Source organism: Salminus brasiliensis, chromosome 1 (assembly GCF_030463535.1).
Source record: "Salminus brasiliensis chromosome 1, fSalBra1.hap2, whole genome shotgun sequence".
Classification (NCBI taxonomy): domain Eukaryota; kingdom Metazoa; phylum Chordata; class Actinopteri; order Characiformes; family Bryconidae; genus Salminus; species Salminus brasiliensis.
In genome coordinates this window covers 72,751,186-72,771,961 of record NC_132878.1, presented here as the reverse complement: position 1 = coordinate 72,771,961, position 20,776 = coordinate 72,751,186, and the positions used below count along the sequence as shown (strand labels likewise).

At 39.4% G+C, this 20,776-nt stretch overlaps 1 protein-coding gene across 1 annotated transcript in view; it reads left to right on the top strand.

The window, feature by feature from the left end:
- Positions 1 to 20,776, top strand: part of mtrr (5-methyltetrahydrofolate-homocysteine methyltransferase reductase) — a 39,715-nt gene that overhangs the window by 8,939 nt on the left and 10,000 nt on the right. The window contains exons 8-12 of the mRNA XM_072688705.1: positions 1,022 to 1,110; positions 1,865 to 2,045; positions 5,857 to 5,899; positions 7,894 to 8,083; positions 9,821 to 9,939. Coding sequence (XP_072544806.1) covers positions 1,022 to 1,110; positions 1,865 to 2,045; positions 5,857 to 5,899; positions 7,894 to 8,083; positions 9,821 to 9,939 — 622 coding nt within the window. The remainder of the gene's footprint in view (positions 1 to 1,021; positions 1,111 to 1,864; positions 2,046 to 5,856; positions 5,900 to 7,893; positions 8,084 to 9,820; positions 9,940 to 20,776) is intronic.

The window sequence follows — 20,776 nt, the reverse complement described above, 5'->3', positions numbered from 1 at the left end:
CGCGCTTCTCTGTCTGGCAATCTGATGGACGAGTCTGGGTTTGGTGGTTGCATTGTCTAACTGCATTGTGCCAAGTGTAAAGTTTGGTGGAGGGGGGATTATGGTGTGGGGTTGTTTTCAGGAGTTTGGTTCGGTCCCTTAGTTCCATTGAAAGGAAATCTTAATGCTTCAACATACCAAGAGATTTTGGCTAATTTCACGCTCCCAACTTTGTGGGAACAGTTTGGGGATGGCCCCTTCCTGTTCCAGCATGCACAAAGCAAAGTCCATAAAGACATAGGTGATCAAGGTTGGTGTAGAAGAACTTGCCTGGCCTGCACAAAGTCCTGACCTCAACCCGATAGAACACCTTTGGGATGAATTGGAGCGGAGACTGCGAGCCAGGCCTTCTCGTCCAACATCAGTGTCTGACCCTACAAATGTCTACAAACACACTCCTAAACCTAAAGCCTTCCCAGAAGAGTTGTAGCTGTCATAGCTGTAAAGGGTGGCCAGACATCAAAATAAATCTTATGGATTAAGAATGGGATGTCACTCAAGTTCATATGCGTGCAAAGGCAGGCGAGCAAATACTTTTGGCAATATAGTGTAACTAAAGAAGGTGTTTCTGTAACAGTGCACCAGTTTAAGTAGCGTGTAGTGTGTGAGATGCATGTCTACGTTTGTCACCGTGAAATAGTTTAGCATTGAGAATTGGAGCTTCCTGTGTGCTTTAAGGTCATACCGTCATACTAGTGTTGCAGTCACCAAGGTTACCATCTCACCTACAGTATCAATAGCTGTGCTGAGTTCTGACCTTTCATACAGGAGGTATAACTATTCACATGTTCAGAATTATTAAGATTTCCCATTCTGAGGTCAAGGTTCAGTTTGACTTGGGATTACTTGGTTCAGCAGAGCTCTAAGGCCCTGTCATGTTACTCGCACTTGCACTTTTTCACCCCTCATGTCTTTCTCAAAGTTATGGTCTGAGCATTAAAGAGTTAAAATGAAGTATTTGTGTGTTTTTGTGCATCAACAGGTGCTCAGGTTCCCTCCTACATCCCACACAAATGTACTCTGCAGTATCTTCTAACCTGGTGCTTAGAGATAAGAAGCGTACCAAAAAAGGTAAAATTCTAAACCTAATCATTAGGAATGTTTCATATGTCTTTTTGAATTGTGAGATTGTTGCAAGAATTTGAAGATATATATTTGTTTTTTTTTGTAAATGAAGTGATGTTGTACTTTCTTCAAGTTGTATCACATAAAACAAGTAAAATGAATGATGGTGCAGTAAAAGTATTCAAACTGACTGTAGTTATTCTCATAAGCATTTAGTCTCATAAGTGAACTATTAGATAGCATTAGATAGCTCAGTCTCTGTCAAAAACCTTGCATCTCCAAAAGTGCAACTTCACAGTAGAAGGAAAAAAAACTTCAGTGGAGATCAATGTAAAAAGATTTATGGAAGCATTTCTATTGGTCTATTCATTATGAAATTATGAATTAGAAAGAACAACTGCCAGATGTCAAACAGTGAAAACAACTAAAATGGAGATGCAGGTTTTTGTGCAACAGAGAGGCTATATAGTCTTTTTGCAGTATAGATATAATTGTAATAGACGTGTTGTTAACATGTTGACTGACATCGGAATAGTGTGCTGGAATAGAATGTGAGCTTCACTAGAGATGAGGTTTGTACTTTAACTCTACTTTAAAGTGATGGAAGGGTAAGGCAAGTTGTTTTTTTTTGGGGGGGGGGGGCTAAATTAATATATGGTCATTTAAAAAGGTGAGTAATTAGGTTTTGTACAATCATACTGCACATATATTTGCTATTATCTGGGCAGAGTGGTCAGTTTTGTTTGTATATTATTTTCAGGCGTTTGTGCGGGCACTTGTGGAGTGGACGCAGGACAGCACAGAGAAAAGACGCCTGCAGGAGCTGTGCAGCCGCGAGGGTTCAGCAGATTACAACAGATTTGTGAGGGACACCAATGTTTGCCTGCTGGATCTGCTCCAAGCCTTCAAATCCTGCTCACCTCCACTCAGCCTTGTCATTGGTCAGTCAGCCTTCCTCATTTAGAGTTAGAGTATGGAAGCAAGCAAGGATTTCATTTATTTATTTATTGCTCTTCAAATGTTTTACAACGAACCGCTCTCGCATGATGCTCTCGCATAATGTAGCTACTGATGTGATGTTGGATAGTGTTGTGTCACGCCTCAGTGTATATCACAATACCTACATTTAGAGTGTTATTAATGTTCAACCCTAATGAGAGACTGTAACACACACCTCAGTTTATATCACAATACCTACATTTAGAGTGTTATTAATGTTCAACCCTAATGAGAGACTGTAACACACACCTCAGTTTATATCACAATACCTACATTTAGAGTGTTATTAATATTCAACCCTAATGAGAGACTGTAGCTCACACCTCAGTTTATATCACAATACCTACATTTAGAGTGTTATTAATATTCAACCCTAATGAGAGACTGTAACACACACCAAAGTTCCATTAAAGCTGTATACACCAGGGTACATATATTCTCTTAGAGTAGGACGCAGAATGTTAAGACTACTCAGGGGTTAAGTCATACCTGAAGACTTTTACAAGTGTCCACTAGGTGGCAGTATAATCATATTTAAATCATACATGACTGTCTCCCTAGTAAATGAAGCCAACATCAGCTCTCGTGAATTCATCAGGAGACTCTGGGGAATGAACTTTCTGTTGAAAGTGAACGCATATTTGCACATATATTTGATACTGGCCTACTTGTTACTGTAGCACACAGGATAGATCATTGTTTAAATAGCAATTCTGCAGCAAGCCCGCATCAACAAGGTTATATCATCTGCACCTTAGTGTAAATGTGCCTCAGCTCTATAACACACCAAACTTGGCAGTAAGTGGCATTATTTGTGCATAGTCAAGGACTGTGCTGCATTTTTAAGACCAGATGGCATTGCAGAAAAAGTCTACTGCATCCTCCACTATTTTTAGGCATGAGGTCTTTTTTTTTTTTTTTTTTTTTTAAACGGTATTTTAGGCCATCATGATGATCATTAAATGGCAGCAACTGGCCAGTGTGGCTCCATAGCTCTTGTTGAAATATTCATCATTATGATCATTTAATGAGAGATCTTTCTGACGTTGTTGTTGTTGTTGTTGTTGAAGGATTCATTTGGCATCATATCAAATGTATCTAGTTGTTCAGTAATTTCTAATAGGCTTGCTGATGTGGTCTGACACTGTATGATGGAAGCCTCTTTTGCAAGTGTGCTCTTTCTTTCTTTATTTTTACTTTACATTTTTTACTTCAAATTTTTTCCAATTTGGTACTGCCAATTAACCCACCCCTTTGTATCTCCCCCTAGCACTAGCAATGCTCCCAAAACTAGGAGGGTAAAGCCATAACACCTGTCTCCTCCGATATATGCAAAGACAAGCACCACCTGCTTTTGCACCGCAATTGCTGCCAATGCAGCATTGCCGGGCAGCCAACGCGCTCAGAGAAAAGCACCAACATGTAGCCTTTAACTGTGAATGTTAAAGTAATTAATCTGAAAGGAACTCTGTGTGAATGCAGGCTGGAGGGGAAATCATGGTGAATCTGACATGGCAAGAGATCCATAACAATTCCAAGCAACCTGGTATAAGACCACCAAACGTGTTGACTGATTGACTGCATTTGGGGTAGGGGGCACTGTGGAAATCAGATTTTTTTACCAAACTATTCCTTTAAATTGAATGCCACTGCTGAAGGGGAAGCAGCCATGATGGGTGACGAAACGCCATGTGCTATTTATTGGACTCGCTTTCAGTGAAGAGGATCCTTGATTTACAACAGCTGCTCAGAATATTTAATCCTTAATTGTAATTCATTGGTGATGTTGGAGACCCTCAGCACTTGCATATGGCATAGTTTAGATTGATCTTGAAGCATGGGGGAGTAAACAGACTCCCACCTACCGCTGACTGATAAAACCTAATTACAATTAATAAGCATATTGTAAAGTTGTTGAAAGTGAATTTATAATACATAGCGCCTGCATTCTATACCGTAGAGCTCTACACATCCCTCACTGTGGACTGGCACAGTAACATTTTTTAATCATTAATACAACATTATCTTTCATAATACTGATGTCGGTATGCAAATGAGCCTCTAACGGATTGTTGAATGTGCCGTGTGCCGTGCAGCCTGGCCAATCATAGATGTTCTTTGGATGTTTGAATGATAACGGAACCCATTAGTCTTTCAGGTCTCTGTTGTCAGGGAGTGTGGTGGGTTTTGTCACTTGGCTTAAAGAAAAATGGCCTACTTTGACAGAACGGGGTCCTTTGACTGACATGCATAACAACCAGTCACGGCCTGTAGTTTTTGCTTGTCAAAATAGAGCTACACTCAATGGTATGTTCATAAAATACATCAGAATATTACATGGACTGCCTTATTTACTGGCATGTTGATTAGGAGTGTGTGTTTGCAAACAATTTCTTATCTGACTGTGACTGGTCAGTTTAGTTCTTTTATCATATGTCTGTGATTGTAGACAGTAGGGATGGCCAATATGATGATATTTTCTCAAAATTGTGATACATTTGTGATACATTTTGTGATTATGGATATCATCAGTGCTTAAAGGAACACTGACCAACTGCACATTTCATTACATACAGTGTAATTGATGCTGTTTATTAGATGACCGCAAATTGTGAATACAAATCAATGTAATAAGTCTAGTCTTACCATCTACTGCTACACCAGTTAGCACCAGTGTTAGCCCTAGTGTTATCTCATTAGCCCGTATGGCTATATTTTTGTTAACTGCAATTTTGTGTTGCTAGGTTTTGAACCTGCTAGTGCTAGTTTGGGTATTTTGACATGAAAGTGGAACATTTTGGGAGACTGAGATCCTGTTAGGCATGCCATACAGCTAACACAGCATTTAACAATAAGAACATTATACCAGCAGTGAAACATGGTGGTGGTAGTGTGATGTGAAACCAAGTGTGGAGTGGTCTGACAGTGGTCTGACAGTCCTGACCCCATTGAGATGCCCTGGCCGGACTTTAAGCGGGCAGTTCATGCTCAAAGGCTAGGGTAAACTTTCTACTTATCTCCAGTTATTTAAAGGAGGGTTTACTTTTTCAGAGCAATAAATGAAAAAACTGATCATTTAATAATGATATTATATGTTTATAAATATGTTAGAAATTAGTTGTGCTTCCTCATGTCCTCCTGATCTCTCATTACATTTTGTATAAGGATCTGTGGGACAAATATGCAAAAATAGAGAAAATCAGGAGGTCTGCAAATACCTTTCAAAGCACTGTATGTCCACTTCCTGCCTCTTAAACTAGTTTTTGGCTTATGTTATGCTCACTTATTTTAATAATACATTAAATAAAAAGAAATATCAATTAATACCAGGATTTGGAAAAATCCAAACAATACTGTCAGAAAGCACAAAATATTGCGATTGACCTTCTCCTCAGTTTCGTTCAGCCCCATCTGACTAACATCTGAGAATAAATTTGGCCAAAAAATTCCACCTTCATCCCTTAAGTAAAGTCAGCCAAAAACACTGTTCATCTCACAAGGCGAGGACACTGGAGACTTTCTAATACATGCTTTTCTGAACCTGTGAATATGAAATACATTCAGCAGTGGATCCAACCTACAAAAGGAGTTTAAATGGAACAAAGGTCATGTACTGTCTCCATCTGCTTTCAGACTTGCTTTCAGAAACTCTATCTGAGTTAGAACATTTCTTAGGCCTAAGCCTAAGAAATGTTAAATGTATATCTATATGGATCGATCACCATCTGTGCTCTTTTCTCTCTTTTATTACAGAACATTTACCGAAGCTTCAGCCCAGAGCCTACTCAGCTGCAAGGTAAATGGGCCTCCTTTCAAGCACCTGTGTTTTATATTAGGAGTCTGAGTAGAATCTAGGTTTTAGGTCATTATTTACAGAAACAGTCAGATGTTTTTCAGAACTGTAATGACCTTTTGATGTAAATGCTTACATTGACACAGGGAAGTTATTCATTTATTTCCACAACCAAAGATTTAAATGCAAAAAGCATTACACTTAAAGGCTCAGAGCGGTCCAGTGGACAAAGCCGCTTGACCCGAGGATCACTGGTTCAAATTCCGGGTCATGCTGCCTGCAACTGAAGATGGAGAGGCTTTGCTCTCTCTGGGTGGATAGACGGCTCTCTGTAGCCCATGCATCACAGCTGGGTAGCCGGTTCCTTTCTCTGAGTGATGGCTGGTTTTGCATCTGTCAGAGGAGGCATGTGTCAGTCCTCATCTTCCCAGTGTTGAGATCATTACATCTGATGGGGGGATAATACTAAGGAATGGGTAGTTAGTATGGGCAATTGGCTATGGAAAATTGGGTAAAAAATAACCAAAGGCTGGAAAAGCATCCCAGGAGGCTCCTCATTAAGTGAAGAAGATGGTCCACTATATAATTCCATTTGTGTTTTGTACTTTTGACATCTTCGCTATTATTTTAGACAGCCCCTGCATGTAGAGGTATGTCTAAACTTTAACTGACACTGAAAGTTTGTATACATTTTGTTTGAATAATCTCTTTCTTATGTGGTTTCTGGCACGCTATTATCTATTCACATGGACTAACATAAATACATAGATCAATATATTCTCATATTGTAATTAAAATCACTTCACAACAAATAGCAGTGTGTCATGCAGTGTCAGAAACCACCAGGGCAAGTGTATTTGCAATTTGAGGCAAGAGTGTGATGATTTAGGCATACATTTCTAAATAATAAGTTTTGGGTGATTGACTGACTTTGGGCCAAAGATTTTTTGATAGACCCACCACTTTAAACTGTGATGCTTGCAGTGTCTTCAGCAAGAGCCATTCATTCTTATCAAATCCAAGTAAAAGTGTAGCGTGTAAGGATGCTGCTTTCAGAGCAGCCTGACACACTCATTTGTTTTCTGCACATCTCCTTGGCCTGTGAGAGGCTTTGTGTCTAGACTAATGGTCGTGACGGAGTGTAATGATGCTGGTAGGGCTTTTATTTCCCAAGCAGCAACATTAGGGCTCTAAAATATTAATGTTCGGTCAGCAGGGTTCCCTAGAAGTAGACTGACCACTGAGGAAAAGATAATGATGTGTGTAGTCCAGATAGACTACACATTATTTACAGGTTCATAACTTATTGCTTTATTGAAGCTGGGCTAGTTTACTAAGAATAGGTTGCATAATCCCATTTGTTGAGATTTGAATGGCCACTTGGTCAGGATAAAGCATGTCATCTTTACAAATTCCAAAAAATGGCTTAGAAATTATTGCTGTCAGACTGTAAAATTACACACACCGTATAGTCATACTGGATTCAAATCCCTCCACAACTATTACTGTAAGACTGTAAAATTACACACGACAGATTAATGCTGGATTCAGATCCCTTTACGAATATTACTGTTAGACTGTGAAGACTACACACACTGTACGGTCATATTGGATTCAAATCAATGCCCAGTTATTACAGCAACACTGTGAAAACATGTGCTCCAGACTCATTCTGGATAAATAACTGTTCCACAATGTTTACTAACCAAATCTATTATTGCACAATTATACAATTGTTAAAATGACACATGCTGTGAATATTTCCATTTGTTTGCCATGTTTCCATGTTTTTCCATGTGACATTAAAATAGATGGAATACTGTAATGCAAACTTGAACTGGTTTGTACATAGAAACTGATTGTAGATGTAATTCACAGTGTAACTACTTAATCTTAATATATATATATATATATATATATATATATATATATATATATATATATATATATTCATTTATTTTTTTTTTTTTCCTATATTTGTGTATGTGACCGTGTAGCTCCAGTCTCTGCCACCCTGGAAAAGTTCATTTCGTGTTCAGCGAGGTGGAGTTCCCTGCTTGTGCAGAGCATCCCAAAAGGACCGGGCTGTGTACAGGGTGGCTAACGCACCATGTCTCGCCCATCCTGCAGCCCTGTGGGACAAGCACGGCTGTGAAAAAGACTGCCGACTGTTCAGCTTTACCCAAGGTGAGTGCACTCTGAGTTTGACCTTGGGGCAGCACGTCCTTCCTCTTCCTCGAGAGCCGTAATGAATCCTCTGGCTCGGAGTTTCTCCCCAAAGCACAAACATGGCTAATCACAGGCCTGGCTGAGTTTGATTTGTTCCAGAGTCCTTTAGGTACAAGCACTGGAGGGGGAGAGAAAGAGAGAGAGAAAAAGAGTTCCTCAGGAGAAATAAACATTAACTAATAAGTTATCGTTTGTTTTCATCAAGGGATGTACAGTTATGGTCACATTACAGGGTTAAAAAGTTGCAGATTATTGCCGAAATTAGACTTAAGGCTGTTGTGGTCAGAACTGTGATGTTTGGCTGCTTTACCACTGAGATATGCAAATCACCCCTCTGAGCAAAGGGGTTGGTGTGTTACAGTTGTTTAATATTCAGAGGTGTGCAGAGTACCCGAAACCTATTCTCCTCTAAAAGTGTTGTTACTGCAGTAAAATAATGAGGACGGCAGTAAAAGTTAAAGTATCATTCCAAAAAACTTTAGTAGAAGAATCAACAAAACTGCTTATGTGTTGAGTAACCTCTAGAACTTCCGTGGAGGTTCTTGGTACACCTAGCATTTCTCCACACAAGGACCTGAAGTGTGTTAGACTCTGTTCTTCCCTGTTTGGATCTTTATGGTGTCAAATAAATTACAACCTCTGAGGTGTAATAAATCAAAAAGCAGTACAGATGCTGTCACCAATGTAATGGAATTAAAATAAACCAAAAAAAGACCTCAGTAATAGATTCTGAGCATTCATTATGCTTAATATGACTTGGGTGCATGCACACAACCAATACTTCAGTATTAATAAAGAATAGGCCTGTATCTTTGCCTTAGGCTAACATAGTTAAAATATGTCTGCCCTGCTGCACTGCATGTATCATTCAACGTAGAAATTCAACCAGCACAATCGGACTAGCTCATAACCAGTCCAGAATTCTTCATCATCACAGGAGCATACAGGCTGCATAGTTACCTTGTCCAATGTGATGTAGCCTCTGTAACTCTTTGACTTTTACATGGAAGTTGTATGACTGAAACCGCTGGTGGCACTCTGTAATTTAACTCCCTAACACTTCAAGGCTTATTACACTAAGGTGTGTTATTCAGTAACTGTGAACTGGTGGTACCATTTTTTTGGTAATAGAAGTTCGTAACACACTTCTAACCCACTGGCGTGCCATAGGTATATATAAGGGGTTAAGGGGAAAGTCACTTTACATATCATACGTACATTATGAGGGGAAAACAACAGAAATATGCAGGGCACAATACAGGACAGCCAATCAGAACAGAGCATCTTGTTCTTAAAGGCACAGAATCAAAAATACTTTATTGATCTCAGGAGGGAAATTGCAGTTGCAGTTGCAACCATCTGTGTAAGAATAAATATAATGTGTAAGAATACATAAAATATGAAACAAAAAGAAAAACATTTCTAAGATAAAGAGAAGTAAAAAAAAAAAGGTCATATAAAATATATTATATTTTGGTGCCAAATAAGTTTTTGAATTAAATGTTGGTAATAAAATGTTTAGATGTGGTTGCTTACAGACACAAGTCAGTTACACAAATGTGAGGCACATTAAAATGGAAAGATCAAATAAAAGAGCACATGATAAAGAGCTGTAGTAATGGTTTCAATGTTTATGTAAACTCTGAGCCGTCAGTAGTATGAACTAAACACTAATGCTTGTGTTTTCTGTCTCAGATCCATGTGAGGTCGCGGGTCAGCAACACCTTCCACTTGCCCTCTGACCCCTCTGTTCCCTTAGTGATGGTGGGTCCTGGTACAGGCGTGGCTCCCTTTATCGGCTTCCTCCAGCAAAGGTTTGCAGTGCCAGTTAACTTGTCTTGTTATTATGTATGTATGTGAGGGGGAGGTGTGTGAAGATTACACAGATTTCACAAAACGATGTGTACAGTGTTGCAGTAAAAGTGGCAATGTTCATTTAACTTCATTTTTGGTTAAATTCCATTTGCCAAAGCAGGAAACCATCTGGTGAAAGCATCATTAACATTTACATTTACGGCTTTTGGCTGACGGTCTAACTCACTGCAATTTACAAATATTGGTCTGTCACAGGGAAGTTGATGTTGTTACACACCAACCAGGTAACACTTACAGTATATATAAAGCATTGCAAGTCATCACTACATGTCGTGACTGAATAATAAACATTATGATACAGTAAGCCACAGGGTATTACAGGATTAACGCACATAACACTAGTATGCCTTGGTAAAATGCCCGTTTACACTATAAGCTACTACCTAAGCCCAAACCTTAATCGTAACTGCCTAAAACTTAAGAGGGCCCATATCCTACATTTTCCTTAAATGTTATTTTTATCCATCTGTGATGTTTGTGTGGATTTATATTACATATCCTCTCTAATTGTCATTTACAACCTCTCTTAATCCCTTAGAATTAAACAGATAGTTTTTGTTACTGTGCCTTCAAGACTGGTGTATGTAAATAACCTCTGTCTGATTGGCTTGCCTGTATTGTGCCTCTTTAAACTTTCCTTTAAACATTCCTTTAAACTTTAGCATGAATGGGCAGAGCTAAACTTCCACAGGCTGAATGGGTGGGTGTATGTAAATGCATTATTTTTTAACTTTTTTTACAGCTTAATGTGCAATTGTGTAATGTATGGACTGGTGAGTGAACAGGGCATTTACATACCTTATCAGTACTACTATACTATATATCAAACTCTCCAGATTTTCTCAACCTTTACAATTTTCATTTATTTTGTGTTTGTATCAACACACATATGGGCCCTTTAAGTCAAAAGTGCTGGTTTTTCAGTAAGGGTGTTTCTCAGCTCTTCTCCAATTGGACAGGATTGACAGGGTTGTGCTGAAGTTATTTGGGTAACTTGAAATGACCCTCCACCCCCAGCCAAAGGCTGAGCCTAGTATCATTTTGTGCATTCTGTCTGCGACTAACTTTATATTCATGAGACAAGCTGTCACCTGTGCCTCTTAACAAGGGGAAAATATTGCCTCTAAAGGTTTGCTAACAGTCATGTGGAACAGCAAATATTAATCATGTCGGAGTAAGTTTGCACTGCTGTGGAATAATCAGTTTGGAAGCTTCTTATGCTCCATGACTGTAGTCAGAGATGTAAATGCAGCCTTCGGTGCAATAGACCTATCTGTAATTTTCTCCAGTGCTCAATAAACACAACAATCCTGTTCTATTGTATTACTGAAGGATTATCTGTATGAATGGAAGGCTACTGATGTTTAAACAACTTTTTATTTTATTATTTCCAAACATTCTTACAGACTTACTTAGTTATTTTTTGCTAAAAACTATGCTTTGGCTGTTCCAGACTTGGCTTGTGCGCCTCCAAGTGCACTTTTGCTGCGTTGGTAACTCTGTCTTATTTGATGATGAAATGGATTTTTTGCCCCACCCTCTCCTCCCCCTAATGCACTGCCTCCACATCCCTAACATGCATTTTTCAAATGTACTGCTAGCACAGAAGACCAGATATTAGGGGGGGATGTACTCTGTACAGGGATAGTTTGGCCTGATGGTTAGTATAACATAACAACAGTGTCAGGAACCACATGAGCAAGTCCAACAGAGATTACTTAACACAGACGTCTCTGACTGACAGGACAGTGTAGAAAAGCAATGTAACGCCACATTATCACATTTTCTTAGTGACTGGTGATGCGCTCTTTTTCAATGACATTAAGAGGCTCTCTGTGGGAGAACTAGACCATGTTCTGTCCTCACTGTTATTAAGCTAAGCTGATACAGGCTGCAGCAATATTTAGAGAACAGATTAAATAAAAGGAGTATGCGAACTGTAACATCCAGGAATATTTTACTTAAATGTATGTTTTGGGCCTTAAATATTTGCAGTTAATCTGAAGAGCAGCTGTAAAACACCAACATTTGCATGTGTATGGAAGTGCTTGGCGTAATGCTCATAATGTAGTGATTGTATCTGGTCAACTTTAGGCATAAACAAACCTAAAGTTGAACATGTCTGTACTTTACTATCTATACTGTGCTCTCCTCCTGTCCACCACTGCATAAAATATACAAAATCAGCACCCCGAAAATGAGCTGTTTATCACAGAGGAGGAAATGACAGACTAAAACACACCGAACACACACTGCATTTAAGGGTTACTGGTTTTACACTCGACACTGTTGTCTTTCAAAGAGCACAGGGAGGAATTATCAGTTTTGAGGTGATGGTTTCAGATTGGCAGTGGGGGGCTCCCAAAAGAGAACCTTGCCTTGGGTCCTAAAAAGCCTTGGGCCTGCCCAGAGAAAGAATGGCCAATTATGCTCTCTTGGATTTCCGGCTATGGATCGAACTCGTGACCTTCTTGATCATAGGGTCTTATGCTTAAACTGTTGAGCAATTCAAGAGCCCCAAGAGATCAGTTCTGCAGTGAGAGAATGGAGCTAAGGCAACACTTCACCTGGCCAGGTGGAAATGTCCTAATAACTCTCACTGAGGGCACTGTCAGGAGTGCTAAAGAGATGGGTATCAAAGTGATGGAAGAAATTGTGTGTGTGTGTGTGTGTGTGTGTGTGTGTGTGTGTGTGTGTGTGTGTGTGTGTGTGTGTGTGTGTGTGTAAAAGGCAGCTGGATGAAACCTGTCACCTCAGAGGAGACAATTTATGTTTTTTGCTCCAGGAGTGACGTATTTCAACCATAAGTGAAAGGAGCTGTCTGTCTGTGTTGTCTGTGGTGGGTCATTTTGTGTGTGTGTGTGTGTGTGTGTGTGTGTGTGTGTGTGTGTGTGTGTGTGTGTGTGTGTGTGTGTGTGTGTGTGTGTGTGGTAGGATACAGTAGTATTCAGAGGGGCTGGTGTTGAATGTGTGGATGATTGACAGTTTTTCCCAGTAGACGGATGGTACCACCTGTTTAAAACAGGACTTTAACACACGTACGTCAGTGTGGTGGTTTTGCAGTCTGGCTGACATGTTAACACTTGTCAGCAGGGAGCACCATGACTGCTTTGACCAGTGATAAAATGATGAATTGTTGCTGACTTGGAGTTTTAGTGACCCAAGTGGAGAAAATCTCAGTGTCAATGCTAAACCATCATTTTTTTTATTATTATATATGGTAATTTTGGTACTCCCAGTTAACCCACCTGTTCGTAGCTCCCCCTAGCACTAGCGATGCTCCTGACGCTAGGTAAAGACTTAACACCTGTCCTCTCTAATACATGTGAAGCCAATCACCACCTCTTTACGAACTGCCGCCAATACGGCATTGTAAGGCAGCTCACCCACTCGTAGGAAAGCGCTGATTCACCACACCAGCTAACAGTCGCCTGTGTCGGCCAGTTGTGCTCTTTTGCTGATTGAAGAGATTTTTTTATGATCTGAATTTGATGAAGAGTTGCTGTTGTGTCTGTAGTACTGTGTGTTCATCTGTATCTCATGGCCTCAGTAAATATACAGGCAGAACTGATTAGCTGATTATGGATCCACATCCAACCAGATCAGACAGAATCTAGAAAAGGAAATTTCAGGTATTTGGCCGCAGCCCATCGTCAGCGGTTCAATACAGTACCTTGAGCTAAACACTGCCTCACTAAGCTCCAAAATGAAATCATATTTCTACACAAACCACATATTTACTGACTAAGATATGAGTTCAGTTGAACCTATCCTGTGTAAAACCTTCCCCGTCACAGAGATCTCTGCTGGGGTCCTCAAATAAATAAGTAAATACATTTAAAATATAGGTTAACTTAAATGTTCATTGTTCATGTTTTTGATCATTCAAATCATTTAAGAATAATGAAATTACACCGACATGTCCAGTTAAATCCCAGACTTAAACAGCAACAATCACTCTTGATTCAAATCCAGATACAGAAACAGCCAGTGATATTGCATTATGTGAGGATTAGGGTAAAAATAATACAAAACATTTATTGCCAAATATTCATATTATTTAGTAGACTCTATGAAAGATCCCTATTATTTATGTGCAGCACAGACACAAACATGACATACAAAATTCTCCCAAACACCTAATCAGAGGCACTGAGAAGCAGAAAAGGCAATTTAGCCATTTAGCCACTGTCTGTCCATTATGTTGTCTGTCTGAATGACGAAGACTTGGTGCGTTTTTAGTAGATTTTAACACAAGAATTCTTCCAAACACAGCAACCTTTGATACCCAACTTCAATAAAAGATAACAATCGCCATTTTGTCAGCAGGCCACTGTTTGTGTCACAAAAGCCCAAAGCTTCCTTTTTAGCAGCAAACAGCATGAGACGCTTCGATTTCCCCTCAGCGAATCAATGCCTGTCAGCAGGCTGCTGGAGAGGCATTGTGTTCGAGAGAGAGAGAGAGCGAGAGCAAGAGTGAAAGAGAGAGAGAGACCGACCGAGACAGAGCAAGAGAGACTGATCGAGACAAAAGGTCAGGCCCAACCCAACTGTATGCAGATTGTCAGCGAGAAGCTCCATGAAATAAGTCAGGACTTCTAATGAGAGTCACGAGAAGAACAACAACAACAAAAAAATAATTGACTTGAACTCAGATAGATATCACTGATGATGACACAAGCATGCTGTAATTGTATTCAATTATTTCTGACTTGAACTGAAAGAAGTGGAAATTCAGGGTTTTAGTTTGTTTCAGTCCATCCTACGTTTATGATGAGCAACTAAGTGGAGCAACTGTCTAAGTGCAACTTGCCTCACTCTTACTGGGTGGTTAGAATGGAACTCTTTCTCTGCCTCACTCAGTGATGCTAGCCGGCATGGTTGTCTGTTCTCTAATATAGCAGAATCAGTCGTTAGATTTCTCCTTCAAGTGTGTTGAGCTTTAGTGTTGTTGTTGGCGTCACTTTGAAAATATGCTGTGGAGCTTTACATGTGTCAGAGGAAGCATGTGCTAGCCCAGATGTGAAACGTTTAATTTTTTTGCATTGCATTACATAGTTTTTTTGTTTGTTTTTTTCAAAACAAGAAATGAACAGTTTCATTTCTTGTTTTGAACAAGCCTTGCATTATGAGGTTTTGCTGCTATATGTGAGACAGTCTGGTGGACTAGTCTGGATTTGGCCAATGCCAAGAGACTGCATTGTGCCATTGGTAAAGTTTGGTGGAGGGGGCATAATGCCCCTTAGTTTCAGTGAAGGAAAATCTTAATGCTTTGGGATACCAAGACAATTTGGACAACTGTATGCTTTCAACTTTGTGGAGTTTGGGGAAGGCCATTTTCTGTTCTAGCATGACTGTGCCACAGTGCACATTGCAATGTCCATAAATACACAGTTGTGTGAGAACTTGTGGAGGAACTTGACTGGTTTGCATAGAGCTCAGACCTCAACCCTATCTAAAAACTTTGGGATGAACTAAAATGTAGATTGTGAGTCAAGCCCTCACGTAAAAGGACAAGATTAGGATTACTAGATCTACAGATCTACATAAGGTCCAGATTGAAGCTAAGCCTCTAGCTGCCTATGCTCAGTTAGCTTTTCCTGAGCCAGAAGCTGCAGGTAAAGCAGTGCAGAAAGCTGATTTAGAAGCTGGCTTATATCTTTAAAGTCAGGAAGCCACTACACAAGTAGGGTGTTTTGTAAAATGCCAAAGTCACAGGACCACCTCTGAGTGCAGCCCAAAAACACCGTCATTGAATCTGACCAGACCAAAGTCTTCAAACAAGAATACAGATACATTCAGTCGTACAGCAAAGCCCTCTGAAGAAGCTCAAGAAACGTTGTGATGAATGAGAATGGATTATTTCAGATTGGGGGTCACCTATCCCCAGCAAGCTTGTCAAGAGGAAAAAAACACCCTCTCATCCTTTCTCACAACCACTATATGTCTATCCTTTTTGTGAGATACTATCACGAGCAAATTGCACATCAGGGATGTCCCCTGGCAGAAGGAACCAAAGCAACAGGGCTTTGGATCATTGGTAGTAAATGTCATGTCTAGGCTGTCCTTTACAAATGTGTGGTGGGTCGGATGATAGCAGACTTATCCGAAGATGGACAATAGTTACGCACTGCACAAAAGGACGTTGATCAGCAATGTAAATGTTCATGTGAAAGGCTGATTGACTTACTTGCTTCACTAATTAACTTTTGAGCATTCTTCCAGCTGAGATCATAGCCGTTATAAATGTGAAACCATTGCGTTTCAGCAGCCCCAGACATACCTACGGTCCTTGCCCCAGCAATGCTTCTGACTCAAATAAGAGCTTTGTTAGCACCTTCTGGTAGACTTCATATGGCATCGAAAAGCAGGGGAATACAGTCTTGCAGGCACCTTTTGGAAGAGATCTCTACTCTCTACTTTACATCGTTGCTGGAAATTAACAAAGGAGAGGTCTGTTGGAGGTGTAGTCTTGTTGAGGGACACCCTGAGAATGCTTAAAACAAAAAATAATTAAAATATATAATATATGTTATTCATAGTTAACACTGGCACAGAGTTATTGTTCAAGATGGGTAGTTACACTTCCTTTCTTTAGGAAGTGTAATTTGTACTTTTAGCCACCTCTAGGACACACCTTTCTGGACAAGCTGATATGTACAGAAACAACACTGAAAGTGAAAAGGCATGTGCACTGAGGTGGCATAGTAGTATAACAGGGTTCTACACAAATATGACTTGTTAAATATGAGTTCTTGTGAGCGTTGTCCCACCCACTCCACCAGTGTTTCATAGTGCATTGCAGTTAGCAGCATTCCAAGCCCAAGATTTTTAAGCCTTTATTTTAGGTAAAATGCTATGTAATGCTGCATTATAGAGAAGTATAGACAATGTATATAACAGTTGTCTAAATGTATAATGGTATCTTGGAGTTTATTTGAAGTTCGTTTTTTATTTAGTTCGAAGTTTATTTGGTAGCTTCTCAGGTTACATGTAGGTTTTGGAAAACATTCGATTCACCTATGGCCCAGGCCTAATAGAATTACAGTATTGTAACTGCTGGTGCTAACTGCAATGATTAGGGTCAATAATAGGCTTATATGTAAACAATTTAATGTGTTTCCCTGTACTGAGCTGCACTTCATGAAGCCATTGCCCATTGAATTATAATTGAAATGACATTCTGATGTAATCAACTTTACATTACAAATGTGGCAATTAGAGATTAGGTTGAAAAGCTGCGTTTTTTTTTTTAAAGTGTGTGATTATATATTGTTCTGTGTAAATGTACTCCTATTAGTCCAGTGCTTCAGTAACACAGCTGCGCACTTACAACAGCTCTGATCCCAGCTTTAACCCAGAATGCCGTTTATAGACGTGTTCTTCACTCTGAGAGATGGCGACTGTGTCCCGTCTGTCGCAGAGCACTTGATTTGTATTCAGGATGAAGCCGGTTTGGTCTGCGTGGTTTCTGTTAAAATAGAACCCAGGTTTTTCATATTGGTATTGATCCCTCTGGGCAGTATAAAGCCACGCTAAAGCTGCTTTATTGAAGGCCATTTCCAGATTGGAAACTGAGCTCCCAGATGCTAATAGCATTGCTTTGGGACAGTCTCTTTGCACACTCTAGCAGGAATTCACACGCCAAACCTAATATTGCTTAGACTGGATCATTTTTACACACCCATTACAGTGTTCCAAAATTTCACCTGCACTGTTCTAGCTGTAACTGTTCATCAGACACCCACCAGTACTAAAAATGAAAAGCAGTCCAAATATTTATAATTAGTTTAATATTTTATGAGCAGCTATTTTTTATGTTCTGATTTAAGTGTTCATTTTGTATTAAATAATAGAGCTTGACTAAACCAGACACAAATATTTGACCAACTAAGCAATGGGCAAAAAGACATATCCATCACTCCCAGTGCGATTTATGGATACAAACATGGTCACGGCTCTAACCATCGCCAAGAAAACCATCCTGATGAACTGGAAATCTGAAAACACCATCACTATGACTCACTGGAGAAACTCACTGATTGATTATATATCTATAGAAAAAAACAAAAGAACAGAATACCAATCAGTCTGGACACCAGCCATTACCCTCTCTCAACAGTACTCCTCCCACCAAATTAACTACAGCAGAAAAACACTAGGATCCAATACCCAATTTCAAACCACATTATACATAACTTACATAAACACAACTCCATCTGCAATTACAACTCTTACATGCTAGCGCATGCAGCCTGCTGCCCCTATGCAACAATCATATAGAGCAAATCACAGAAATAGTTAATCAACCTTCAAAGCCTTTGGTTTATTTATTAATTTATTCTTTCTATAATTTCTGTCAGTTATTATGTAGTTTTTTCTCTCCTTCTCCCTCATTTACATGCATACCTGTTTGTTTGTTTATTTGTCCTCCCTCATGAATAATACATTACAAATTAAAAATTAATTATCTGAAGGGGGTGCTGTTTGTTTCAAGTAATGAAATAAAGAAAAGCTAAGATGTAGGTATGAGCATTTTTACATGTTTCATCTATGAAATATAGCAGTTCTTGGTTGCAAAACGGGCAGACTGGTGCTAGGTAGGCTGAATTGACAAGTGTCATGAAAGAATGCTGAGCTGGAAACATGGGTTGTGTGTTTGACGAGTCTTATTATTGAATAATAATTGAGAAATGACCATGAGGAATCTTTTGGTTTTCACAGTCTGCTATGCATGACTGTGATGATGAGCCAGTGAGCTAATGCAGGTGCAGTGGTAGGTGTTGATGGTTTGTGAAAACAGTGGGTTCTGTAGTGTTTTGAAGGTCTTTCCTTCCTGCGTTGGAATGAATACTGGAATGTTCAGAAAAACTATTGCCGAGGACGTCCAACAGTAACCGCTGCTATCTACTATCTATCTACTTCGTAAGCAAAGACATACACACCCGTATTTACATACAGTAATTACCATAGGTGCCAACAACAGAGGGTATTGGATCATTTCCCAAAATCTAAAGAAGGGCAATCCTAGTGCAGAGCATGAGAAAAGCGAACACTGTGATACTACTCTAACAGTCTGGGGGAAAAATAACAGTGACTAAAGTGAAACTGTATTGAATAATTGGAAAACAGGAATTTTAAGATACTGGGTCACTACGGCAACTACAAATGCTGAGCTGTTTACACCATGTAAAGTGGTCTTAAATGGTCTAAAAATATTGTTTTCACAATGTCAGTATGAATATTTATGAGTAATTTGCCCTGATTGAAGATTTATTTAGTCAGTCCCACTCGTTCAGTTATAGACTGTTGATCTTCTTCTAAGGCAGGCAAAAACACCAGCACAGGGTAGGAATTAGCTGAATTCATTTTTGTGTAAATAACAATTTTGTTTTAATTTGATGGTGGCGTTGTATAATTGACCATTGGCTTTTTCAAAATATGACTGCAGTGGACGGTCACCACATTCTCTTTTGTTGTATACCTTTAGATGTTTCTGGTAGTTTATGAGCTAAAAATGTAGACACCTCCTACCAACCACCTAGGAAACTGTATCAACTGCTTATCAACAGCATAGCAACCACTTAGAATACCACAGCATCTGCTCAGCAACAGTACAGCAACAGCCTAGCGACTACATTGCAACCACCTGGGACACAGTAGCAACTGCTTAGGAACACCAGCCATTTGGAACAGCATAGCAACCACCTAGGAACTATCCATGAACAACCCATCAACTACCTAGGAATAAAAGTTAGCATTTTGCATTTAGCAGACGCTCTTATCCGACTTCTATAAGCACTTACAGCTACGTACAGAACAGACACTACATTACACTACATTACACCTGAATGTCAAAGAAACCAAACGAAGACATTTAAATGAAGCACTTGCAGCATAAATTGTGTTGAGTCAAGTGTCCTTGAAAGACATGGGGCTTTAGTCTGCGTTTGAAGACCGCGAACGAAAGGAAAGATTGTTTCACCACTTCGGTGCCATAAAAGAGAAAAATTTAGATGTTTGTATTCTATATGTACGTCTTAATGGATGGTGTTTTGAGATGAGCCCAAACATGAAGCTCTGAGCGCTCCTGGTATCAATCAGGTTTTGACCATTGCCATTAGATAAAGAAGGGCTAGTCCAGTTTTGGCTTCGTAGGCCAGCGTCAGGGTTTTGAAATTGATGCAAGCAGGTATAAGAAGTCGGTTCGACAATGAGTCTGCATTTTCTTTAGGTAATGCGCTTTTCAAGCTATAATTTTTTAGGAATTAGTGTTTAACAACACAGAAACTTTCTGTGACAGTTTTGATTTCAACCAGTTGTAAAACATCACAGGGCTTTATCTTCAGTGTGGCTTTGGTGGCATGTTCGCAGTCAACAGTAAAAATAGACTTGAAGCATAACATTCACACATCGCTCACATTTTACCTGCCCATTTTTTAGACATAAAATAGCTCAAACATTGCCAAGGCAACAGGGTGGCAGATGTTATGTTTTCATTTCCACTGTAAAATAGTTCTACACTACAAGGTTTTAAACCATTTTATTATGACCGTTATTATAATAAACTATTCACCTTCTTCTCAGCATTATAGAGAAGTGGTTAAATGACTGTTTGCCTCTAATTGTTTACTTGTTTGTTAACTTTTTGTAAGTATCTATTATCTTTACTGTTTACTACTTTCATGTCAGATGTACTGCTCAAAAATCCACAGACTCTTATTCAAGAGCATCAAATGTATTTGATCACTAAAACTTGCTAAATAAGGAAGTCAG